This window comes from Aulonocara stuartgranti (genome assembly GCF_965226115.1).
Source record: "Aulonocara stuartgranti genome assembly, chromosome: 3".
NCBI classification, from domain to species: domain Eukaryota; kingdom Metazoa; phylum Chordata; class Actinopteri; order Cichliformes; family Cichlidae; genus Aulonocara; species Aulonocara stuartgranti.
This window is the reverse complement of record NC_138941.1, coordinates 79,890,473-79,917,747: the sequence shown is the minus strand read 5'-3', so window position 1 is coordinate 79,917,747 and position 27,275 is coordinate 79,890,473. Positions and strand designations below refer to the sequence as shown.

The 27,275-nt window shown below is 44.9% G+C and overlaps 1 protein-coding gene and 1 long non-coding RNA gene across 2 annotated transcripts; one reads left to right on the top strand and one right to left on the bottom strand.

The window, feature by feature from the left end:
* Positions 1–17,703: 17,703 nt before the first annotated feature.
* On the bottom strand, positions 17,704–20,847 carry LOC309702851. The gene is made up of 2 exons (XR_014275763.1): positions 19,989–20,847; positions 17,704–17,922 (listed from the first exon to the last, which is right to left on the bottom strand). It is a non-coding gene; the product is annotated as an uncharacterized lncRNA (long non-coding RNA).
* Positions 20,848–21,551: 704 nt separating this feature from the next.
* LOC309702843 (H-2 class II histocompatibility antigen, A-U alpha chain-like) lies at positions 21,552–23,454 on the top strand. Its single transcript, XM_082527464.1, has 4 exons — positions 21,552–21,684; positions 21,763–22,008; positions 22,480–22,761; positions 22,952–23,454. The coding sequence occupies exons 1-4, from the start codon at positions 21,627–21,629 to the stop codon at positions 23,080–23,082; spliced, it is 717 nt and encodes a 238-aa protein (XP_082383590.1). The 5' UTR covers positions 21,552–21,626; the 3' UTR covers positions 23,083–23,454.
* The last annotated feature ends 3,821 nt before the right edge of the window (positions 23,455–27,275 follow it).

The window sequence follows — 27,275 nt, the reverse complement described above, 5'->3', positions numbered from 1 at the left end:
TCCAGTTGTAGAGTGGAGCTTGTTGTTGTTTTTACTGTGATGAGCATTTTCAATAGATCTGTACCAAACTTTGGAGCCATCAGACATTGATCAGTGATCTTTCTTTAACTGGAAACAATCAGATAAACTCAGTTTGTTCTTAAGAATTCAGCATTCATATATCTGCATGTTGAGTCTTGAGTCATAATGTGCAGCTGAATGAAGCTCACTTAACGATGTTATTTGAGTTACTCATGTAAAGTTTAACATCACCACACAACACACAGTCAAAAGCACAAAAGAACATTAATCAGTCACTTGTTCACCATTAATAGCAACAGCATCACTTTATAATAAGTTGATAATATTTTATTATAATGTCCTTCTACATCAGACACTCAGTGAAGCGGGTTTGTTGGAGATGTTCAGGTGTAAAGATCAGAACCACTTTAACAAGGATTACATCAGGTGTGATCAGGTCAAAGTCTGTATGAGACCTTGTGGTCTCCTGTTTAGCAGAGGTGAGGACCTGCAGAGCAAGAAGCAGTCTGATCCAGACTCTTCATGCTGTCCTTTAACAACAACTTCCATTCATGAGAACGGAAGAAGGAACAGAGCAGACCCAGCAGCACAGGTGGGAGGGGCTCATCAGTTCATTTGACTGGACACTGCAACATTTCTCTGCTTTCTTCCTCTTTCATTTACATTAAATTTGTATTTTATTTCCCTGTGTGTGTCTCTGTGTTCAGATGTGACTCACTTCTTTTTGATTGTCCTGTTGAATGTTCATCTTGGTCAGAGGGCCCGGTGGCGCCAGTGTCCGGCAGCCTCGCCTGTGTCAGTGCGCCCCAGGGTGGCTGTGGCTACAATGTAGCTGCCATCACCAGTGTGTGAATGTGTGGATGACTGGATATGTAAAGCGCTTTGGGGTCCTTAGGGACTAGAAAAGCACTACACAAATACAGGCCATTTACCATTTACCATCTCTACTGATTTGACTTTTAGACCTCAGAGATTATTTTGCTGCTCACACAGGTACCGGCTAGATATAGGCAGGCTCACCTCAACACATGGCTTGGGCTTTGGAATCAGCCTCCTGGAGAGAGGCTGGACTCTGTCTCAGTCTGGAGTTGCCCCCGAACCAAATGGTGGACACCAGAGCTGAGGGGAGCCACCAAGCTGAAGAAGGAGTCCTATTGGGCTTAGTTAGCCTGTGGAACTTGGGAAGCAGCTGATATGTACCGATAGGGCTTTGGAGTTGACGTCACGCCGCAGTGCATTGTGGGATCGCGGCGCCATGTCAGGAGGCAACAAATCAAAACAAACACACAGTGTTGGAGTGTTGGAAGCGGGACTGCCAGAACCATGCTTAAAATCAGCGCAAAAGACAAAGGGCTGTATCGCGACCGATTGCGCCCAGACGCCAAGAGACGGTACTTGGAAAAAATAGCGTGCATGGGTAATGTGGACCCGTATGAAAAAAGGCAGTGGAGAGGAACCCAGACAGCCTACCGCTGTTGTCCTATCCCAATATCTTTGCGCACCTTGCCTGTGGAGTCAGCGCATAGGGGAAATCATTTTCGTGAATATAAATCCCTGGAGGTGCATATCTAATTCACAAACAGTTGGGTACAAGATTTCGCCGTTTTTAAGCCTCCACGTGAGTATGTTGACCATATGACCAAGATACAGCCAGAGGTTGCACATAACATGGACTTCTCCTCAGCAGCTGCCCCCAAAAATTGCTCTAGATGAACGATTGATGCCAGCTGTGCGTTGCCATGTAAATAGTTTGCATACTTGCTAAGTACATGTGAACAGATCTTGAATTTAAAAAAACAACATACTTTTCTTTTCTGTTTTATTGAAACCACTTTACAGAAAGTACAATTATTTACAATGAACTGTGCATGCAACACAGCAGTTTTATGAATATTCAACAAGAGCAAGTTTCATTTGGCCCTGGTTTGACAACCACACATGGGGCACATATTCACCAAAACACAGCACACCTTAACAATCTTATCAAGCAGTGTTGTGTCTTCACCCTCACATGATATGAGTAATCAGATTGGAATTGTAGTGTGTAGCTTCTTGAACTTGTTACGCAAACTACTATTACACGCTCAACATGAATTCTCAGGTGGGCAATTGCTCTCGTTTTGGGATGGCAGAGAACTCGATATGCGCTCGGCTGACCGCTGCAATCCAAGCGTGACGTCTTCGTTTAGTAATATCGGATACATGAGATCCCTCCCGTTGCCTCCAGGATGGGAAACGATGAAAAGAGAGCCAATTTTCCAGCTTCTTGCCTTCCCTATCGTGTGATCTGCCATTGCAACCGACAACACAGCACGTACGAACCATAGCTGTTGCTTCCGTGTGCTTTGTTTGGCCTACTGTTATGGCGGGGGGGGCGTGGCCACCCTCCTGTGACATCACGCTCCAAAGCCCTATAGAGATTGACAGACCACATGACTTTCATGCATTGCATGCCGGGCACTGGTGGCAAAACAATCAAAGCAATGCATCAAACGCAAGCATTTGCAGCACCGCAAAATGTTCATTCTTCGGTTCCAATACCTTCTTGCTTTTTCTTTGCCCCCCAAAAAGTTATGTACAAAACGAAGTAGAACAATGCCGGTCCGTACGAAGATAGACTTGATGAAAAGTCAAAGAAAAGATACGAGGAAAAAATCAAAGGAGTGAAAGGGTCAGACCCTTACGAGCACACAGAGTGGACAAAAGACGTTAGCGTGCTGCCTTAACTTTCACCACGCTCATATTTATAATCATACGGTTCTTGGAGTGAGTGCATACACTCATGAAGTTTAGTAACTTCAGGTCACTGCAACAAGCCCAGGTACAGTTTACCGACGGATGGGTGCAGGACCTTGAAATGCACCGTGTAGAACGAAAGACCATCGTACGAACAAAGGTAAGTTTACCAGTCTCACAAATCGTCGTCATATTTTATTTATTACGGGCATATAATATGATAACGATATTTTAGCAGTTCAATGATAAATGTATAACATTAATTATGGTGGGGGTGAAAAATGGCTATTTCACTCGATGCACTCCAGCTGACTTACTTTGACGACGTACTCAGAGTTTGGCGGCTTGAAAATAGCCAAATCTTGCACCCAGCCATTTGTAAATTGGATGTGCGCCTCCAGTGACTTGTAATTACGAAACTGGTTCGCAGTGTAAGCGCTTACTCCACAAACAAGATACGTGAAGATATCGGGGTAGGACAGTGGCGGTAAGTCGTCTGGGTCTTTACTCCACCGCCGTATTTCATATGGGTCCAGATTTGCGATGCACTCTATTTTTTTCAAGTACCGCTGCTTCGCCTCTGGACGCAATCGGTCTCTATACCGTCCGTTTTCTTTTGAGCTGCTTTTAAGCATGTTTCTTGCCGTCGTCGTTCCAACACAGTGTGTTTGTTTTGATTCGTAGACCCCGAAAATGGAGCTGCGCTCCCACAATGCATTGCGGCGTGACGTCAACTCCAAAGCCCTATTGTGTCAGGACAATTCACTATTTATGCACAATAAACAAAGGAGCATAGCGCGACCATTTCTGTTCAGCGCCAGACTTGCCTGTAACCTATATCACCAATTATGTTAAGAAAAATTACATATTAACTACAACAGCAGACTGACCTTTGTGGGAATGCTTGGAGCAGACTAACCTGTGAGCTGGAGAGTTCTGGGACGTTATATTTGGTATATCCAGACCATCCGTCGGCTCTTACTTCGGAAACATGGCTTAAAAAATTTCTCTTCAACGACGTAATCCGATAAAAAAAACGATCTCTTTACCCGTTGGCTTCCCGTGGCTGTCATGCGACCGGCTATTGCAGTTAATAATACAACAGCTTCTTGACATTTTTTGGGTTTCTTTTTATCGCTGTGTAACTGAGTTCAATTGAAAGCCTGCGTGCGCTTGTACCTCTTGCCACAAGTTCCCAGAATCTTTTGCGTTTTTACCCCTGAATGACGTCACATTTTCAATCTTTATCCTGGTGGGCCGGTCTCTAGTCAAAATGCCCGGGCCGATTTTTTTGTCCCAGTCCAGCCTTGTTTATAACTTGCATAGTTCACATTTCTGTATAGCGGTATATCTCAGATTTCTGTATAGTTTTTATTTCATATTTATATCCTGTTCATAGCCTGTACATATAGTCAGTGTTGGGGAGTAACGGAATACATGTACCGCCGTTACGTATTTAGAATACAAAATATGAGTAACTGTATTCCGTTACAGTTACCGTTTAAAAAGGTGGTATTCAGAATACAGTTACTTTGTTGAAATAAATGGATTACACTGCGGTACTTTCCTGTTTCATTTTGTCGCGGGTCAGGACTGTTTGGGTTTGTTTGACAGCTACGTTCTGTTGTTCCAGGCGGCAGTGTTACGGTTGCCGTGGTTACAGGGCGACGCTCTCTCTCTCTCTCTGCGACTGCGTGTTTCCTGGGTGAGAGAGCGCCTTTTTGTTGTTGTGCTAAGCTAACAGGCAGAATGCTACAAGCATAGCTCTAAAGAATGTAGCATCATGGGCAGTGTAGTCCGTGCTGCAGGGAGAATGGACTGCCATACACGTTATGTGTCTGTGAGTGAGGAGGGAGAAAAGGGGGAGTGGAAAGGTACGAGTTGTCATCGAGGAAAAACGAGAGCTGGAAGCATGTAAATATAATAATAACCACTGCAGCCAAGAAGAGAGCCTGACGAGCCCAGTTGTAAGTAAGCTATTAAGACTCGACTGTACACCGTGTTCCTGTTTTCCTCCGAAAACAATAAGTTCTGTTGGAGCAGTCTTTCAACGCCTCTCTCTGTCTCTCGCAAGAAAAGTTGACCCACACAACAAAGTAAAGCTATTTTTCGGCTACGAGCCGACAGGGACCCCGCCGTATTAGTCAGAGGTCCCTTTACTACAGTTCGGAGTCGCGGACCTTCAGTAATAGTAATAAATCACAGCAATAGTACATTCACGTTGTTGTAAAAAGCACGATAATATATTAAGTAATCCAAAGTATTCAGAATACGTTACTGTCATTGAGTAACGTAACGGAATACGTTACAGAATACATTTTGGGGCATGTATTCTGTAATCTGTAATGGAATACATTTTAAAAGTAACCTTCCCAACCCTGCTTATAGTTATAGCATAGTCACAACATACTTCATACCGTGTACATTATAACATACCATAATAGACCCATTTCTGTAATATACTCACATATCTATATTATTGCTAATATATATTGTAATATATCTATATCACTAAAGCACTTCTGGATGGATGCAAACTGCATTTCGTTGCCCTGTACCTGTGCATGTGCAATGACAATAAAGTTGAATTCTATTCTATTCTATTCTATAATAGTCCAGTAGACCAACTCCCTCTCTTGCAAGCTCCTCTTCCGTTCCCTGGATCCTGGAGACTCTCTTGTTCACAATCGTGAAACACTAAATCGCAGCTGCGCTACCTGGCTTAGCTCAACGTTCCAGCGCTGGCTGTCATCCAACCAATAGGTCTGCTTCGGGATGGCAAATGATTAGTAGCAGCTGGCGAAGTGATTAAGCACACATCTGGCGACTCCAGCGCGGGACACTCCTCCCGGGTCAGCTGCCGTTCCGTGCCACAGTTCCCGGAAGTACATGTTCCCACATCACAACAAAGAACACACACACACACTGGGCGGAGAGGAGAAAACCGCACACAAAGTGCACACAAACACAACCCAAACTGGCAGATCGACCGGTGAGGACCTTCTGGCCATGACAAAATGAGCAGATGAAACAACAGCCGAGGGAAAGATGTATTGTCTGGTAGTAGTAATGTTTTCTAAGTGGGTAGAAGCATTCCCCACAAAAAGTGCAGACAGCAGTGCTGTGGCAAAAGGCCTCCTGTCAAAAATCATTCTCGGGTGGGGTATCCCGGGGAAAATCACAAGTGACAGTGGCACTCACGTTGTGAACCTGACATTAAAGAAAATCGGCGAGCGACTAGGTTTTATTGATCCCAGTTCTTTTATTCTTCTACTGGACAGAGAAGACGCGACTCAGTGTGGTCAAAGTATTTATAATCATTTTATTCAATCATTATCTTCCGGAAGACAGATGTGCACAGTGCTAAGCATCAGCAGATCTGAAGAGCCGTCCTTGTGTGGCAGCACGAGGTGGGAATAAAGTAAATACTGTTCACAGTTTAAAAGACAACGCCACCCTGGGAATTTCACCCAGAGAATACTGGAAGTAACACTAATCACCAAGAAGGCAGTTAGGTTCGCTATACTCAGTACAGAGTAGGGCTGAACGATTATGGAAAATAATCTAATTGCGATTTTTTGCCCCAATATTGCGATGCGATTATTTTTTAAGGTCTTTGTCTTCTGTATTATTAAACAAAGACAAGCAATACATCATATAGTATGGCCAATACTATATTACATTAATTTTAAACTGTTCTTTCCTGGAAGACAGACCTCTGTTATGATGACATGAGGTGATGCATGAATTGATGACTGACATTTTTATTTAACTTCTTCAATCACAACAGTATATTTGAACATACACAATAGTTTATTTTTAGCTTACAAACATCTGAGCATAAAGTGCTGACAAGGAACCCTGGTGTAAACATTAAAATGAAAGTCAGTACAATGTGCAGATTGCAGAAATATACATAAACAAAATCAGTGGCTTTCCCACACTCAGTTTTTCGACATCTGTGAACTACTAGACAGTCATTCAATTACAAAATAATATTAAATAAATAAAACTAATAAATAAAAAATACACACATCTTACTGATCTCTGCAGTCAGTAACATTACACATAAAGTGCAAACATAATAGCAATTGTATAAACACACACACAAACACGCCTTTAAATTAAAACTGGCTGAACATCTTGATTATCTGCAGTAAGTAACAGCAACACAGCACAAACTAAAGTGCACAATGAGTATGGCTCAGCTAGCCATAATCATCCTAGCTCACAGGTTTTTTGCTAGGAAGACCAGCATATCTACTTTTGCTGGCTTTAAGGATGAGCAAGTGCAGGTCACTATATTCCCTCCAGTGCTGAACAGACGCTCTGAGGGGGCACTTGTGGCTGGCACACACAGATATTTGCGGGCCATCTTGCACAGTCGTGGAAAGTGAATGTTGTGCACCTTCCACCAGGCTAAGGGATCATCCTCTCCGTCAATGACAGGGGTCAACAGGTAACTATTCAACTCTGCCTCCACGACATCTTCAAGTGGCAGAGGCAAAGCTGAAGAGGCCGCACTGGTTTTAAAAAGACTACCAAGAGTCTTCTTTGCCTTTCCCCCAGAGGCCTGTGCACTTGGAGAATTTTGAGCAGTTTCAGTGCGAGACCTCTTCTCCTGCCAGATGGGAAGAGAGACATTAGTTTTGCAGTTAGCTTATATATAAATATTATGTGTTTGAGGAAATATAATTTTCAAGGATTTACCTGATTATGTGTACGTCTAGCCATTTCCACCATTCCTGTCTTCAGTCGGGCCTTAATGGCAGGAAGGTTGTCTGCGCTGATGTATTGCGTTTTGAACCTAGGGTCCATGAACGACGCAACATCCAAAAGCTCCTGGGTGTTGAGGTCACTATACTTGTCGTTGAGGTATGCCAGGACCTTGGTTTTAATTGATGTAGTCAGATCAGTGTCCTCAGCATCTTCAGCCAAGACTGATGTTGCCAGAAGATGGAGAACTGGCTTGAGGTAGGAGATGCTCACATACTCTTCTCCAGAAAGAGCATCAGTAAATTCGGAGAGAGGATGCAGTGCCTTATGAATGGACTCCAACACTTCAGCATCCTGCCAGGTTGGGATGAGGGAGCGTGCATGTCGGTCACCTGTCAATACCTGCGATATGGCTTTCATCACTGACTTCCTGACGGACAGGAAGCAGCACGTGAGGCTGGGAAAGAATGTCTCGGACTCCCGGACCATCAGCACCGGCTCCCCTCAGGGCTGTGTTCTTTCTCCTCTGCTCTTCTCCCTGTACACCAACTGCTGCACCTCCACCCACCAGTCTGTCAAGCTAATCAAGTTTGCAGATGACACCACCGTTATTGGGCTCATCTCGGACGGGGAGGAGTCTGCCTACAGGAGGGAGGTTGAACGTCTGGTGTCCTGGTGCAGCCACAACAACCTGGTGCTGAATGATTCTGATTGGCTGCTGGCTGAACAGGAAGTGAAAGCACAGAGAGAGCGGGGACTTTCTGAGAGTTCAGGTGACCGATGGTAAACCTCAGAGACGCTGCTGCTCTTTACGTCATGTGACTCAGTTCTCAAACACAGAGCTTCATGAAGCTCTCTGTTCTGCAGCCAGTCTGACCTCCGAACTTTCAACAACTGCTGAACTCTGGGTCCTCAAGATCAGTGAAAAGCTTCAGCCAGAACTGAACCCAGAATCCAACACGTGTGTGATAACCTCAGACTTTAGTCATAGAGACACAAACAGTTAAATACTGTGACATCTCTGAACCTGCAGAGTCTTTAACTGGATCAAACAGAAGATGATGTAAAGCTGCTGCAGGACCTCTGGAAACAAAGGAACTGAAAAGAGAGTCATCAGTGGAAAGAGGCTAAAGTTGGCTCCACTTCCACTTCTCCATCCACCCAAACATCCATCTATCATGCATACATCCACCGTTTTGCTGTCTGATTCAAAGCCTTTTATGTTCTTTAGTCACAATAAAACCATGAAAGTGATCAGAAACATCCAGCCTCTGATGATTCATCTTTATCTACAGTTTGTTTCTTGTATTGAAGGCAGGATCCAAACATCGAGCTTCATATTATCCATATTTCCATCTTCACTGGCTGCTGCTGTTTGCTCATTAATCATTGATGCCGCGCGCTTCACTCGGACTTTCTGATCACGTCATGATCCACCTAATCCCCGCGTACAGACAGAGGCTGAAGCTCTCCAAACCTGTCGTGAGGACTAAAAAACTGTGGAGCAACGAGGCTGTGGAGGAGCTTCGCACGTGTTTGGAGACCACAGACTGGGACACATTGAAGGCTGCTTCTAACAGCTTGGACGAGTTTACGGACACTGTCACCTCCTATATCCACTTCTGTGAGGACAGCATCGTGCCATCACGCACCAGGGTGAGTTATAACAATGACAAACCCTGGTTTACTCCTAAACTCAAAAAGCTGTGGCTGGAAAAGAGTAAGGCGTTCAGAAGCGGAGACAGGGACTGCTACAGAGAGGCCAAGTACAGGTTCACTAAGGAAGTGGACATTGCTAAACATCAGCACTCTGAGAAGATGCAGCAGCAGATCTCAGAGAATGACTCGGCCTCTGTGTGGAAAGGTTTTAGGAATATCACCAACTACAAGCCTAAAACCCCCCACTCCACTGATGACTTGCTCTTAGCCAACACCCTTAACGACTTCTACTGCCGTTTAGACGAGCCATCAGGCAGCCTTCACACCTCCAACGGCCCCAACAATAGAGACACTTTGGACACTCATTCCCCCACCTCTCCCCCCTCCATAGAGCCACCTTCAAACTGTTCACCTACAACACCCCCCTCCTCACCCCACACAAAAGAGGATTTCACACCACCTCCTCCGACCACAACTCTTCATATTCATGAAGCAGGTGTGAGGAAGCAGTTTAAGAACCTGAATGCTCGGAAAGCTCCCGGCCCAGACGGTGTGTCTCCTGCCACCCTCAGACACTGTGCAAACGAGCTGGCCCCAGTGTTTTCTGGCATCTTCAACTCCTCACTGCAGGCATGTCATGTGCCTGCCTGCTTCAAGTCCTCTACCATAATCCCTGTCCCCAAGAAACCTAGGATCACTGGACTAAATGACTACAGACCCGTGGCTCTGACATCTGTGGTCATGAAGTCTTTTGAGCGCCTAGTTCTCTCCCATCTCAGGACCCTCACGGCCCCCCTCCTGGACCCCCTGCAGTTTGCATATAGAGCCAACAGGTCTGTAGACGACGCCATCAACATGGCCCTACACTTCATCCTGCAGCATCTGGACTCCCCAGGAACCTACGCCAGGATCCTGTTTGTGGACTTCAGCTCTGCCTTCAACACCATCCTTCCAGACCATCTCCGAGACAAGCTTTCCCAGATGAATGTGCCTGATCCCATCTGCCGGTGGATCACTGACTTCCTGACGGACAGGAAGCAGCATGTGAGGCTGGGAAAGAATGTCTCGGACTCCCGGACCATCAGCACCGGCTCCCCTCAGGGCTGTGTTCTTTCTCCTCTGCTCTTCTCCCTGTACACCAACTGCTGCACCTCCACCCACCAGTCTGTCAAGCTAATCAAGTTTGCAGATGACACCACCGTTATTGGACTCATCTCGGACGGGGATGAGTCTGCCTACAGGAGGGAGGTTGAACGTCTGGTGTCCTGGTGCAGCCACAACAACCTGGTGCTGAATGCCCAGAAGACAGTGGAGATTATTGTGGACTTCAGGAAGCACACAGCCCCACTCCCCCCCATCATCCTGACTGACACCCCCATCACCTCTGTGGACTCATTCCGCTTCCTGGGTACCACCATCACCCAGGACCTGAAGTGGGAGCCCACCATCACCTCCGTCATCAAGAAAGCCCAGCAGAGGATGTACTTCCTGAGGCAGCTGAAGAAATTCAACCTGCCAACACGGACGATGATGCAATTCTACACCGCAATCATCGAGTCCATCCTCACCTCCTCCATCACCGTGTGGTACGCTGGAGCCACTATCAGGGACAAACAGAGACTGCAGCGTGTTGTGCGCTCTGCTGAGAAGGTGATTGGCTGCAGACTCCCATCTTTGCAGGACCTGTACACCTCCAGGACACTGCGGCGTGCAGCTCTGATCTCAGCTGACCCTTCTCACCCTGGACACAGTCTGTTTGACCTGCTCCCCTCAGGCAGGAGGCTCCGGTCCATTCGCACCAGAACCTCTCGCCATAAGAACAGTTTCTTCCCCTCTGCTGTTGGACACATGAACAATAACCATATGACTGTACCCGCCACTAACACATGACCCTACGCTGTGTTCACTGCATCATTCCATGTTTAGCACTGATCACCACCTGCACTCATGCACATATCTTTCTTTCTACATAGCACTTTAATTCTTAATTCTTATTGTTTGCACTGAAGCACCGCAGCAATTTCCTAATGTTGTAAACCTCAACATCTGGCAATAAACCCATTCTGATTCTGATTCTGATTCTGATTCTGAAATGTGCTTGAAATAAATGATGAATTAATTGTAAAGGTTGTCAGTCCTGTGTGTGCTCAGCCTCATGAAGGTGCTGCGTGTTCCTGACCCACACTGTTTATACGTTTACATGTGTGGGTTTAGTTTGATAAGTTATGTATTTAGTTATTAAACTCATTGTAACACAAATGGAGGAACAACAACACACAAATACAGCTGTTTAGTTTGTATCAGTGTTTATCACACATGATTGATATGAAGACGTGGAGATGAGACAAACATGAACAGTTCCTGTTCCCTTATACAAATATATTATTTAACTATTATGTTCATACAGCACCAGGTTCACTCAGCTTTGATAGGAACGTCCTTCAAAGAGCTGCTTGTTGCTGCACAACACAAGTATGTGTACTTGTACCTGAGTGAAGTATGAGGACTTTTCCTTAAAAGGAATATTCACATTTATAAATCCACAGTTCACATTTATGTGTTTACAGTTGATGTGATTTTGATTCATCTTCGAGCAGTTAAAGTGAACCTGAATTACTTCCCTGATAAACTAAGAACATCATCCACCTATGAAGTGAAAATAAACGTGTGTCACAGGCTCAGCTGGTTGGACTGAACTACAGCCTGCTGCAGCTGCAGCACTGACCCTCCTCACATCACAAACAGTGCATGAAGAATAATCACATTTACTGAACATATTAATGTTTTATAAGACTGGAAGCTCTCGGTGAGCACAGATATTTGCTGCATGCAGGAGAAACTGTGATACAGCAGGAAGCTTCTGGAAATATCAAAAACCAGCACATGTTGGTCTGACTGTGGCTCCTGTATTTACTCTAAATAACTTGATTAGCATTTGTTTTAGGTCTTTGTTTCTTATTAAAGTGTTAAAATGATGTGATGTTTCTGACTGCTGCTGTTTTGTGTTTTCAGATGATGAGGTTGGCTGTTTGTTCCTGTCAGACAAATGTCTGTCTAAGCTGAAAAATCCATGAATGAACAGAGGCCCTCCACCCTGCACCAGACTGAAGAAGGACACAGCTCCTGGACTCCTCAGTGAAGCTAGAAAGATCTGAACTCTAGCTGTGCCGTGGTCAGGACCAGCCCAGGCTTCAGGTCCATGGAGCACACTGAGCACCCAACCAAAGGCTCCACTGAGCTTCAGTCCACCAGGATCTAAACCCAGGACCACAGCATGAAGCACTGGCAGACGGTCTTGACTCCACCCCTCACTGTCAGGAGTTCATCCACTATTTCAGCCTCCAGGATGAACTAAGTCTCCTTGGTGGAGGACAGCCTATGGTCTCCATCTCCAGGGAATTCAAATGGATCAGACTCCTGAAGGAAACCTGCACCTCTCCAGATGACACCTCAAGAATATCACAGCCTCAGCTCCTCCACAGCGTTCTGCAGCACCTCGCCCTCCATCTACATGACACCACAGCTGATCCCAGCCTGGTCTTCACTCCATCCTGCTTCACCTGATGACTTCATCCTCAGGAACAACAGGATGAAGACAAAAAACCTGCTTGATAATTTCCTAAATCCACAGTCTGACCTGTTTAAACCAGATGCTCTGCATCTGTTTGGGGTCCTGGAGTCTCTGAACCACCACACTCACCTCAGTGCAGTGTCTCAGCTGTGTGGTGGGTTGTTTCAGTCTGCTGGTCTCACACACCTGTGTGTGATCAGTCTGTGGTGACTGTGATGTGACTGTTATAGATAACTTTACCCTGCTGTGGGAGCACAGAGGACTCTAACAGAGGGACGGTCTGCACACTGTCAGAGCTGCTTCTCACATGATGTCTGCAGACATGGTCTGTATAGTTTACACAGAGCCACAGTGGCTGTGTCCCAATCCAGCCACCGCACAGTCTGTAGTACGCGCAGTACGCGCAGTACTCATACTACGGACGGTGCGTACTAAGGTCGTGTCCAAATTCATGGGCTGCTTCCTCCTGAGGCCGCATTTGTAGACCGATTACGTCACAGCAACGCACCGAAGGCTGTTCAAATTCGTGGACTCCTCCGAATGCAGCCGACAAAGGCGTCCTCCTTTTCCCCGAATTTGAAGGATGGGTCGGGTGTGTCCTTCATGGCCCACCATATCCCAGAATTCATAGCGCGGCCCAGCCAAACTCCAGTTTCCAACAATGGCGGCCGCTACAAAGCTTTAATATTACTCTTGTTACTCTTTCTGGGTCACAAAATAAACTTTTAACATATTTTCAGGCGAGAAAGTAGCCGTGCAAACATCAAATATCTGCTCGGTTTATCAAGATATCGCATATTTGCAAAAGTGCTTCGACGTTTTCAGAGACGTCTGTTACCCACCAGCTCGACAGCTAGCCGAGAGCTCGAGGGTCACTGGAGTCGCCGAGAACGGCACAACTCCGGGCACATCATTTTCAGATCACCGCGGACTTTCGCTGCTCGGGTTAAACGTAATATATAAGTCACTTAGACAACCTAAAAATGATATTGTTGGGCTTTTTCAGTGTTTTGTTTGTTCGTGAGTAAATCGGTTTGGCTGAGATTAAAGTTATTAGATTAGATTAGATAAAACTTTATTAATCCCCCGGGTGGTTTTCACACAGCACATCAAACATTAAACAGAACAATACAAATTTTCAAACAAAAATTAAACAGAAGTGTGAGACGGTCGAGAATTTACGCCAGTGTCCTGTTATATTTTAGATAGCAAGGAGCAGACGGCCGAGTTTATTAAACTCCACCGAGACAGCGGTGACGCAGATCTGAAGGCTAGACCGTCCAATTTCACGGCCGTTTACTTCCGGCCTACCCGACCTTCTGAGGACCCGGCCCACGTAGACCGGGAAGGCCGGGTCCTCAGGAGGATGCATCCCATGAATTTGGACACGACCTACAGAGATTGAAAATGTGACGTCATTCAGGGGTAAAACTGCAAAGGATTTTGGGTAGGGGTGGCAAGCGGTACTAGCACACGCAGGCTTTCACAACAACAGCCACACAGCGATAAAAAGAACACAAATAATAGCAAGAAGCTGTTGTATTATTAGTTGCATTACAGCCACGGGAAGTCAACGGGTAAAGAGATCGGTTAATCAGATTACGTCGTTGAAGAGAAATTGTTAAAGCCGTGTTTCCGAAGTAACAAAGAGGCGACGGATGGCCTGGATTGCAGCCGTTCAAAGACCAAATATAACGTCCCAGAACACTCCAGCTCACAGGTTAGTCTGCTCCAAGCATTTCCACAAAGGTCAGTCTTCTGTTGTAGTTATTACGTATTTATCATAACATAATTGTTGATGTAGGTTACAAATAAGTCTTATATTGATTTGAATTTAATTCATTACTATGCTGCTTTGTTCACTGTGGCTTTGTGGGCTAATGTTTGTTTTGTTTTGTAGGAAAACCAGAAACAAAATGCAGGAATGTGATCCAGACTGGGTCCCTCTATCAACCTGGGTCAGACTGAGTGTTGGGTAAGTTACTTTAAATCAGTAACTTAGTTACATTACTAGTTACTTCTATCAAAAGTAACCCAGTTACTTCAAGTTACTCGTTACTTCCAAAGTAACTAGTTTCCAGGGAAAGTAACTTTGGTTTTACTCAGAATTCTCTTGTTAATGTGTTGCTTCTGTAACTGGATACCCAGCCAGACTTTCAGTCTTCTAGCTTGCTTACTTGCCACAGTGCACTGTGCCACCTACCAATAGAAAGGAAAAGATAATGTGAATATTTCCACGAGTGAAATCCCACGCCTGGACCGTCATTGACTGCTGCCATGATTCTAGCCTACGTCACAGCGTCATGTGCGCCTTTTACATCCAACACAAAAACTGCAGTCGTGGTGCTTTGATTGTACTCAGAACTCAGAAATTCTGCCTTCTGAATAGGAAGATGTTGGTAACACCAGACTGCAGATGAGCTGCATACAGAGCTGGACTGGGACAAAAAATAGTCCCGGGCATTTTGACTAGAGACCGGCCCACCATTATAGGAAAAATTATAAAGCCTTTGAATGAAAACAAACGCTGTTGTGACAGTGATGTTCACTGTTCTGATGGTATATATGCATCAATCTATCAATCGTTTGTTGTAAGATTCAGATAATTATTTTTTAAAAGCGAGACATTTTAAATGAGAATAAGAAAGTATTTCTTTGTGCCCCCCTCTCCCTGTTAATGCCCTACCTGCCCCCCTGGCAACACTTTGCTAGACCCGCCCCTGCACAGTTACCAGCTGTCAGCTGCTTAGAAAAGGATCCTGGTGTTATTTGTCTCTCAGAAACAGTTCATAACTTCAACTCATCCATGTCACCTAAAAGGTAAACCTGTTTCTCCATCACAGCTCTGATGATTCAGTAAGGACATCTCCTGGTTTCATCTTCATGTTTCCCTCTCACCACATATCCAAACCGACATCATGACCAGCAGCTTTACAGCTGTGGCTCCAGCAAACATCAGCTGATACTAGAAATTAATATTAAATAAATTCTAACAACAGCTGATCAAGCTTAAACGTGCTGCTGTTGTTTAGCGCGACATCCGCTGGTTTCTTCTTTCTTGCGCAAAGTGGGCGATAAATAAACAAGAGAGCCGATCAGCTGATCATTGATCAGTTTCATGATTGAAGTAGAAACAGGAGAGGGAGGGTGAGAGAATGAGAGGAGAAGAGGCAGCTGTGCAGCAAAGACACAGAATAACTCCAGCTTTGTGTCTTTTTCATTGTAGCTGAATTACGGGACAAACTGTTCCTTTTCACCTCAATAAGAAACGCGTAATATTTTCTCTGAATACCAGACGGGACGGTTGGCAACTCTAATAACTTATGAACAAAATAAAGTTCAACATCATTAACTTCATAGCACCACCCAGCTGTATAGAAACTCCGTCATGCTAGCTAGCACGCAGTACGGAAAAAGTCAGCACAACGAAAATAAACTCCACCTAACCTTGGTTTATATCTGACCCAGAGAGACTGCAGGTCATAACTTCTTACCTGAAGTTCAGTTCACACTTGGACTGGCGGCCGCCTCGGGTCTCTTTTCCTTCTGCGTCCCCTTTCTCCAGCCCGAGAACGTGTTGCTTTCTCTCATTCACCTGCTGGCCTCCACCACTTGCTAATGTTACTGAATCTGTGGAAGCTCCGCGATAGCCACCACACGAAGTAACGAGTAACGAGCCTATCTAAATCCCAGTAACGACTAACGCGTTCCTGATTTTGGCATAATAACTAGTTACCGTGCTCATTACCACAATAATAACGTAGTTACTGTAACGCGTTACTTAATAACGCGGTAGTCCCAACACTGATTATTATAGATGGTTTCCACTGTTATTAAGGCAGAGAATGGCAAGTCGCAGTGTTTTTACTATTAATAGTTATTCCCTTGCCACTGAAAAAAAAGAAACTTTGTCAGTGTCAACTTCTATAGGCTCACTGCCTTCCTCTGCTACTACAGCTCTGGCATACACTGTTTTGTCTCCAATCCACTTACTATCAACTCATTCATACGGATGCTCTAGATCTGCCCTCGGGACTCAAGTAAGGCTATTTTTGTCCTTTTCTTCATTTAGTTTCTGTAGTTCTTTATTCTGTCCCATCATGTCCAATAGCAACTTCTGTTGTTTGTAGATGTTAGAAAGCTCTCCGGACATCTAATTTATAGATTTCATAATCTCCTCTATCCAGTCCTCAGACTGTGACCTTCTTTGGTGGCATTTTGTAGGCAGCTTTAACAGATGATCATCCACTGTCAGGGCACTTGGGCATAAATAAAACTTATTACAAAGTCCTCAAACACCTTTTCTGGCCAGGACTCAAATCTGATGTAGCACTATACTGTCCTACCTGTCACGTTTATAAAGTTGCCAAGTCCCTGAAAGTCAGCGAGCACTTGAAAGATTTCACCAGACGTTAAAGTCCATGCTCCACAAAAACTGTCTGGATAAAGGCAGGAAGTGGAATGATCCCATTTCTGTCGTGTGCTGTGCATGAAGCAGTGCAAGAATCATTGGGGTTCAGTCCTGCTGAACCTGTGTTTGGACATGAGTATGTTGCCAAAATGAGAAATTGCCTTAAATCAGCTTGCTCTTTAGCCAAGGATACCTTCACCACTAGCCAGGTAAAGATGAAAAACACTGACCAGAGAGCCCTTGCTAGCAGGTTTCAGCCCCCCAGGACATGCACCATTGGTGCATGTCCTGCCTGAATGCCCAGCCAATAAAACCAGGGCATTAATTGCTCCAGAGGTCTGTCACATCCCATACGCCCTGTCACGGGGTTATAATGAGCCTCCTGGAAAATCATTCAGGATGACCCTGCATTACAGCTGAATGCAGCACAGACACTGCACACCACTTAAGGCCATGAACCCATCAACACACAGACTGCCCCAACAGATTAAATCTGAATCTTTGTTTTTAGGTTTTATTGTTCACATTCTCTCTGTGGTAACTTAATGTCACGCAGGTGGAAATGGACTCAGGCGCAGACCAGCGCAACTAGAATAGCAGTCGTCAATTTATTTACAAAACACCACGTGAAAGTATGTACGGTGTACAGGGCAGGGGTATGCAACGGTCCGGGGGAAAGGGGAGAAAGTCCAACACACGCTCCGCCCACTCGCTCCTCTCGTATTGTTTTCCCATACGTTTGTTTGGTCTCTCACTCCACTCCACGCCACCAGGGAAACAGATCGGGTGTACAGACGAGTCCGAGAACCTGAGCACAAGAGAACTGCTGTTAAAATAAACAGAGTCATCACACAAGAAACAGGGTTTAACGGGACTGTACTGACAAGAGTCTTAATCATTACTTTTTTCTAGTGTAATGGTTTCATTTAGTGACAACATTTTTAGGAAGCATGACTTATTTCCGACATGATTCTTACAAGTGTTGGTGTTTAGTTGTGTTGTTGCTTTTAATTTCTGGTAATGTACAACCTAATCCAGGTTCTGACTTCACTACCTTTGTTAAAACACTCCTGCTCACATTATAGCATACATACTATTTTTCTCTTAATATCCCTGATAACAACATGCCCATAAGTTCTGTGATGTTTCAAGTTCATCTTTCGGTTTTAGATTCACAGGTACATGAAGCTCTAAAATGTTTTTCTTTTGTCTAATGTGCTGGTCCGGACAATTTGCTGCTGTTATTTATAAGATGTGATCCAGTGACCTAAACAGTTCCAGCCCTATATTAAAATTATCTGTCCTTGTGGATATCTTGTAAGTGAGCAACTGAAGGAGTATCTTATAAGTTATGATATCATATGTTCAGTCTGCTTTTAGAAAAGGCCACAGTACAACTGCAGCAGCATTAATAAAGTAAAAAATCATTTATTGAGGCTTTAGACAATAAGAAACAAACATTACCTCTTGCTTCTTTGATGTGGTTAAAGGTGCTCCCCAGGGATCAGTTCTGGGGCCCTTATTATTCACCTTATGTGTTAATGCTCTTGATCAAGGTGTATCAAACATGAATTTCCATTTTTATGCCGATGACACTGTGATGTATTCCACTGGATCCACACCTCAGCAGGCATCAGCTCCAACAAGCCTTCCATGCTGTCCAACAAACTTTACACACTTCTAAATTTGCTCTCATTGCTAAACAAAAATAATAAAAATGTTGTTTTCATCAACTAAATGTAAGTCTTTGAATTTTCCACCTAGTAACACTTTTCATGTTTTGACTGATAATTCTTCTTTAGGTCATATATCAAACAGTTGGTAAAAAAAAACTGAAGCTCAGATTTTTCTTTCGAATTAAGTCCTGTCTTTCTTTTGAGGCTAAGAAAAGACTTGTGTCTGCCACTTTCATGTCATTGCTTGACTACGGAGACGTAATTTATATGAATGCTTCGTCAAAGTGCTTAAATTCTCTTGAAACTTCTACTACCAAGCCTTGAGATTCATCACAAACCTCAATAGTTTTATTCATCATTGTATGTTGTACTCGACTGTAGGATGTTCTTATATGTTCATTTATATAGGAGTTCGCACTGAGTTGGGGGGAAAAAGCTCTCAGGTTCTTTGTCCCTTTATGCATGGAAACAGCTTCAGAATGAGCTGCACTGTGAGTTTTAACAAATGCCTAATAATTTAAATAAACTAAAAACAGAACTTGTTTTAAAACATGTCTAGCTCTATTAATATTAGGGGGACCAGGCTTACAGTTGCTCGTATTTGAAGAAGAGCTAAAAGAAAACAAAGACAACAGTACCAGAGAAAATGAAGGTAAAAATGAGGAACTAGTCAGCCTCACTAATTTGATTTTTCACCTTCATTATCCGTTTTCTCAGTCTGAAAAACTCTGGGTCAGGATGGTTTTTTCACTGAAACATATATCACTTATAGTTATATGATGGACATGATCTGGAGACTCGCAGCTTCCATGTCAGGGTTTCCACATTCAAACTGGATGAAAGGTTTAGAAGTTTCAGCTCTTTAACATCAGCCACCCTCTTTTTAAAGTAATTGGTCAGTTGACTCAAAGGCTATTTGATGGGCAGGTGTGGACAGTTCCTTTGTTATGTCATTATCAATGAAGCAGACAAAAGGCCTGCAGTTGATTTGAGGTTTGGTGCTTGCATTTGGAAGATTTTGCTGTGAGCAGACAACATGTGGTCAAAGCTGCCCTCCATGCGGGTGAAACAAGCCATGCTTAAGCTGTGAAAACAGAAAAAACCATCAGAGAAATGTCTACAATATGAGGAGTGGCCAAATCTAAAGTTTGGTCCATCCTGAGAAAGAAAGAAAGCACTGGTGAACTCAGCAATAGACCTGGACGTCCACAGAAGACAACAGCGGTGGATGAACCAAGTGAACAACACTTTCCAGCAGAAGGGCGTGTCGCACAGATCTGGAAAAACATGCTTTGGACAAATAAAACCAAGATCAACCTCTCCCAGAATGATGGAAGAATAAGGTATGGAGGAACAGCTCATGATCCAAAAACACAGCGGAGGCAGTGTGATGGTTTGGGCGTACCAGAACAAACCGGTTTCTCTGTGTACCTGCCTGTACCTCTTCAGGACGCCTAGCCCTTAAAAAAGAAACAAGCACAGCAATGTGTCACTTCCTGTTTGGGAACTGGATTTAAATGCAACTATGTCAGGAACAAGTGAAGAAATTAGCAAAAAACATCAAATGAACATCTTGCTGCATTGCAATGATATTGGGGACTGCAAAGCTGAAACGGCTTCACTTCAGCTTCGATTGGAGCCTATGGTGCTGGGGGCGGAGTCTGTGAATTTACTCTATTGGTGTCATAGCCCCTGTAGGAGTTCAGAGTTAAGAGGTCAGGAGTTAATGTTTCCATTGTAACACCTCCAGATTTGACATAGAAACACTCATTTTTAACACTCGATTTTAACTACTATCATTTTACACCTCAGAGTTACATTAAAAGAATGTGACTCTGCTTAGAGTAAAATTAACTCTACTTTTGCAAGAAGACTACTAACACCGCAGCGCCAACACTTCCCAGTTGTGGTGATGGATAAACTCCACCCACAAATGTCTACAGCACAGAAGGACTACATTACCCACAAGTCTCAGCTGATCCAGGCCACACATGCTGCCTGTGGGTCTGTGCTTGACTACAATACCCATGATTCCCTGCTCAGATGGCAGGGTGGAGACTGTGTCCCGCTCACAGGACTCTGTTATCCACAGTGCTTTGGGTGTAGATGGGTTCCAGCGGGGTTTCCCAGACTGAATATCAGGGTCGTGTGAATAATAATAATTATTATAATGAAAGTAATCCTACTTATAGATGATGTAATATCATCACACACACGTGCACTCAGCGGGGTCACCTGAGGTCACGTTAGTTTGTGAGCACTGACAGAAACACTGATGTATCATTAAATCTGAGTATTGATTAGCCTGCCTCACACACACACACACACACAAACACACACTCACACACACACACACACACACACACAAACTCACACAAACACACACACACACTCATTTATTCACACACACACACACTCACACACACACTCACACTCACACACACACACACACTCATTTATTCACACACACACACACACTCACACACACACACACACACACACTCATTTATTCACACACACACACACACACACACACACACACACACACACACACACACACACACACACACACTCACACACACACACACACACACACACTCATTTATTCACACACACACACACTCACACACACACACACACACACACACACTCATTTATTCACACACACACACACTCACACACACACACACACACACACTCACACACACACTCATTTATTCACACACACACACACTCACACACACACTCATTTATTCACACACACACACACTCACACACACACTCTGTGAGGTTCACACACAGACACACACTATGTTTAACTGTCAGAGAGCTGCTGATGAAGATGAAGGAGCTGCTCCTCTTCCTCTCCTGTGTCCTCTGTGTCTCTGCTGATGGTGAGTTTGTCTCTGTAAACAGCAGCTTATTGATCAGGTTATTGATCAGGTCACTGATCAGTGTTTGATGTGTTTCAGCTCTGCACAGTGACATTAATATCAATGGCTGTTCAGACTCTGATGGAGAGAACATGTATGGACTGGATGGTGAAGAGATGGCCTACGCAGACTTCAACAAACAGGAGTTTATCTACCCTCTGCCTCCTTTTATTGATCCTATGACTGTACCAGGAGGTTATGAATCATCTGTGGCTTTTCAACATACCTGCAGAGAGAACATGAAGCTTTTTGGTAAAGGCATGAAGGACTACCCTCCTGAACAGGGTAAATACAACATGTAACACCTGTCTGACCTCACCTGTGTTTACCTGCACGCTCTGTAGAGTAACACACTGATGACATCATCAGCACTGATTTACTTTGTCCAATCAAACACAGCCAGCTTCAAACTGATTAAATATAAGAAATAATTCCACCTTGAACACATTCAGACTGATCATGTGTACAGAAACACTGACGTGTTTACATTTGTGTTTATATTTCAGTATTTCTGAATGCAGTATTCTGCATTTACTGCAGATCACAGTTTATTTTATTTTTCCTCCTCTTAGTTCCTCTGAAGCTGAACTGAGTCTGTCTGTAGTTTAACTTCATGATTCTGACCTCACTCTAGCTTCTCTCACACAGACAGTGATGACATCATCTGAGTGAACACCTGAACGTTTTATTGATGTTTATTATCATCATGATCACCAGCTGAAGCTCTGATCCTCTGCCTGATGTGTTTGTGCACAGATGCTCCTTCAGCTGTGATGATCTACACCAGAGATGAGGTGGAGTTTGGAGAGGAGAACACTCTGATCTGTCACGTGACTGGTTTCTATCCTGCTCCTGTCAACGTCTCCTGGACCAAGAACGAGCAGAAGGTCACAGGATCCAGCATCAACGTTCCCTATCTAAACAAAGATTGGACCTTCACCCAGATCTCCAGACTGCAGTTCACCCCACAGCAGGGAGACATCTACAGCTGTGCAGTGCAACATCTGGCCCTGACAGAACCACTGACCAAAATCTATGGTGAGAAAACTTTATTTAAACACAGAACACTGACAAAAATACAGAGGTGTCTGTCTCCAGATGTGAAGACTGAGCCCAGTGTTCATCAGAACAGCTGGATCTGATCTGAGCTGACAGTTTGAGACAGATGTTTGTTTTTCCTCTTTGCCTCCAGATGTGAGGTTCATATTCTCTGTGTTTGTGTCTCCAGAGGTGGAGGCGTCCGCTCGCTCTGATCCAGGTGTTGGGCCCTCTGTGTTCTGTGGAGTGGGTCTGACTCTCGGTCTGCTCGGTGTGGCTGCTGGAACCTTCTTCCTCGTCAAAGGAAACGAGTGCAGCTGATTGGCTCACGGTGATGATGTCATCATAGTTCTACAATGAGCTCATAATGAGTGTGTGTTGTTGTTGTGTGCGCAGAGTTCACCTGTAATGAACTTCTGCTTCCTGTCTACCTGTCTCACCTGCTTTAAGTTAATCTCCTGTATGAGCTGTCCTGTCACCATCTGTGTGAATAAGGTTCAACTCTGGGATTCAAAGCAAACTAAAGCTCCCTCGTCACAGTGAGTATCTCCACCATCCATCCAGCAGATTCCACCTGGAACCTTTTCCTGCCACAAAAACAAAGGAGACAAAAGTCAAATTAATGAGACTGAGACCAGTTTTATCTGAACTCAGTGTGTTCATAAACTTCAAAGTAATAAATCCACAAATTTGTCTGAGTGTTCTTCCTGTGTCTTTACAAATATTCATGGATCCATTTCACTCTCTGTGGTTTGTTTCTGAGTCAGGAGTGTCTGAGCAGGTTCATGTTTCCTGTTTATAATCATGTGATTATTATCATGCTTCCCTTCATTGGCTTCCTGTTAAATCCAGAATTCAAAATCCTGCTCCTCACATACAAGGTCTTAAATAATCAGGCCCCATCTTATCTTAATGACCTTGTAGTACCATATCACCCTATTAGAGCACTTCGCTCTCGCTCTGCAGGCCTACTTGTTGTTCCTAGAGTATTTAAAAGTAGAATGGGAGGCAGAGCCTTCAGTTTTCAGGCCCCTCTTCTGTGGAACCAGCTTCCAGTTTGGATTCAGGAGACAGACACTATCTCTACTTTCAAGATCAGGCTTCAAACTTTCCTTTTTGCTAAAGCATATAGTTAGGGCTGGACCAGGTGACCCTGAATCCTCCCTTAGTTATGCTGCAATGGGGTCTGGGGGGCTGTCCCAGGCTCTGTGGGGCCGGGCAGTGCTGCTGCACTGGGCCCCGGTCCGGATGGGCCTGAGCCCCCTTTCCCTGGCGGGTCGCGGAGTATGGGGGTGCCTACTGGGGTCAGCGGGGGAGCTGGCCCCAGGGAGGGGTCACTTGCCCGTCCCTTCCTTCCCTCCCCATCTCCAGCTGCCTCCCTCTTCCAGCTCCACCACAATCACCCACACATGCAGGGCCTTGGGGTGAAGGTATGTCACCAGGGTGCAGGGGAGGCATCCCCCCCCTCTGTCCCCTTCTGGCTGCCTCTGCCTCAATTTTATCCCACAACTTAGACATCCACATTAGTCACACCCTCATTACACCCCCAAGATCCTATATATACATATAGGATCTTGGGGGTGGGCACAATCACGGAGTCCAAGTTACCATCAGGGTGTACACCTCACCCCTGACGTCGTTGCCCACCTCTCAATTTTAAATACACTTAGACATTGAGGGCTAGCAGGAGGGACTATGTGCTTACCTGCTGCTCTCTGGCAGGTAGCTCCATGCCCTCCTGGGTTTTAAATGCACCTTAGAACACACATGCATCAACACTACAATGAGCGGGTGGAGGGAGGTTTGGAGTCTTCTCTCACCCCTGTTCTCTGCGACCTGCTGGAGCGGGGGGGCTAGGAGGAGGAGTTGGCCGTCCGACTGCGGTCTGGGGTGTGGGGCCTCCCTGCTGCTGCGGAGTCGGGGCGGTCTGCCTCTCCCCACCGCAGGGAAAAGGGTAACACCACCTATGTCTGGGTGCAGTTCCCCCCTCCAGGGGCAAGGGTACCTAGACCCGGTTCGTAGAGTACGCTTGGGGAGTGTGATCGTGTGTACAGCGTCTCTTTATGTCTGTCTCCACGTTGGTTGAGTGTGAAGTGCATATGAGAGCATGAGGGGGGGAATGGATGTTTGTATCTGTGTGTGCCTGTATGTTTGTGTCTATATGTCAGGTTGGGTATCAGACACCACCTCTCTGGGGACATCTCAGGCCCTCCAAGGTTTGGAGGCCTATCTCCACCCACCACCACTTCCCCTGCCGGTGGCGGACTCCCTCAGGTGTCGGTGCGTTGGTGGTTCTTTGTGTCTGGGGATGGGCGTCCGAGTACACACCGGCTCACTCCTTGGCGGCTGCTTACCGGGGCCTGGAGCTCTGGCCACTTCGGAGGTGGGGTGCTCGGTCACTCAGGCACAGCTGGCTGCCGGCGGAGCTCACGGGCGCGTCACTGCACCCCCCCCCCCCCTGGCTTCTGCTCCGCGGCTGCTGAATGAGCCCTCATCTGGGACTCTCCTCAGCTCTTTCTGGGACAGTGGCGCGGCTGCCCCTCTGTGGGTCTTCCATGGTCTGTGGTGTTCTGGAGTTTTGATCTCCTCCATAGTCAATCAATCAATCAATCAGTCTTTATTTATAAAGCACTTTTCATACAAAAAAAATGTAGCACAAAGTGCTTTACATAGTTAAAAGCAGCCCACCCCACCCTCCAACTCACTCCCCACACTCTCAAAACATAAATGATGTGAATACACACATATCCCCCCCCCCCCCCCCCCCCCCCCCCCCCCACCCCCACACACACACACACACACACACACACACACACATACGCACACTTAAAGAATAAAAATTGGGCTGGGTTCACATGAGCCAAGTGAGGAAACACTATAACAGGGAGTCAAAGGAGCTTGGAAAGAAAAGCGTCTGGACTTCTTTAAGTTACTTGAAGACGTTTCACCTCTCATCCGAGAAGCTTCTTCAGTTCTAAGGTCAAATGGTGGAGAGTCCCAGATATAAACCTAGTGGGAGTTTCCCCCCACAGAGGGACAAAAGGACCCCTGATGATCCTCTAATCACCTGAGCCAAGGTGTGTAACTGGGTGTGGGCTCCAATCAGCCAGGGTTTCGGGTGGGTTCATTGTGAAACCTGGCCCCACCTTATCATGCGAATTCCTGAGGTCAGATGGCCCAGGATGTGAGTGGGCGTTAAGGCGTCTGGGAAGGATCTCAAAACTGGATTATAGATGGCAGAGAGTTGGTGTCGTAAACCCCGCCTCTGTTCAAAGATGGTCGCTCACAGTGGACATAGATGCTTCTTTCACTCCTCTTTCAAACTATCTGTCCTCTCTGTCCAAAATGTGAACATTGGCATCCTCAAAGAGTGTCCTTTATCCTTAAGATGCAGATGGACTGCTGAGTCTTGTCCTGTGGAGGTGGCTCTTCTATGTTGTGCCATGCGCTTGTGAAGTGGCTGTTTGGTCTCTCCAATGTAGAGGTCTGGGCATTCCTTGCTGCACTGTACAGTAGTGATGGGATTTCCGGCTCTTTTTAGAGATCCGGCTCTTTCGGCTCGGCTCACTAAAAAGAGCCGGCTCTTTCGGCTCCGATCCGGCTCTTCAGGTTGTTTTGTTGCTTTAATTAATTTATTATTCACAATAATATGAAATTATGCACAAAAGGAATTACTAACGTTAAAAAAAAGTGGTTTTATTTATATATGTTTATATATAAATATATGCGGTGGCCCCTAGAGACAAAACACGTACAAACTCCAAAACACATTTCTAGCATGAACTGAACTTCCAAAGCAGAGCTGCTAGATCACTTAAATTACACAATTGAAAGCATGTGTGTATTGTTTGTGTATTTCTACACAGGCACTCATATATATTCAAATAATTTAAAAAAAAGTTCATTTACCTGTTACTACCACACACCAAATCCGGTCGTTGGTACTTGCTGGCTTATGTAGCCACTAGGTAAGAAAAGCTCAACACTGCGCCCAGCATCCTGGAGCACTTCTGTTGTCTTTTGTACGTGTTTTGAGTTTTTATGTGCTTCTTAGTTTTTACGTGCTTCGGAGTTTGTACGTGTTTTGGAGTTTGTACGTGTTTTTACGTGTTTTGGAGTTTGTACATGCTTCAGAGTTCGTACGTGATTTGAAGTTTGTACGTGTTTTGTCTGTAGGGACCACCGTAAATATACTTTTATTTATTCACTCCACATAAAATGTAATAAATAAATCATATAATACAAAAATCAACTATTCACATTTCAACTTTTAACTATTTAAATTTACAGCTTTTTCCTTTTAAACAAATTTAAAGTGAAACAACACAAAACACTGCAAACCACAACACAATTAAATATAAATTATAATATGAAAACAAAAAGAAGATGCATATTCTCTGTCATATGGGCCTGCATGAATAAACTTTCTGAATCCTTTATCATCTGCAACCGAAAATAGTTGTGGATGATTACTATACCTTTCTAATGTGACGTTGTTGTCCCTGCCTCTCTTT

Excerpts from the sequence above, each read along its gene's own strand:
- LOC309702843 (XM_082527464.1), top strand. The coding sequence starts at position 21,627 with ATGAAGATGAAGGAGCTGCTCCTCTTCCTCTCCTGTGTCCTCTGTGTC. Across the intron at positions 21,685-21,762 it reads CCTCTGTGTCTCTGCTGATG|CTCTGCACAGTGACATTAAT; the intron begins GTGAGTTTGTCT and ends GATGTGTTTCAG. Across the intron at positions 22,009-22,479 it reads GGACTACCCTCCTGAACAGG|ATGCTCCTTCAGCTGTGATG; the intron begins GTAAATACAACA and ends GTTTGTGCACAG.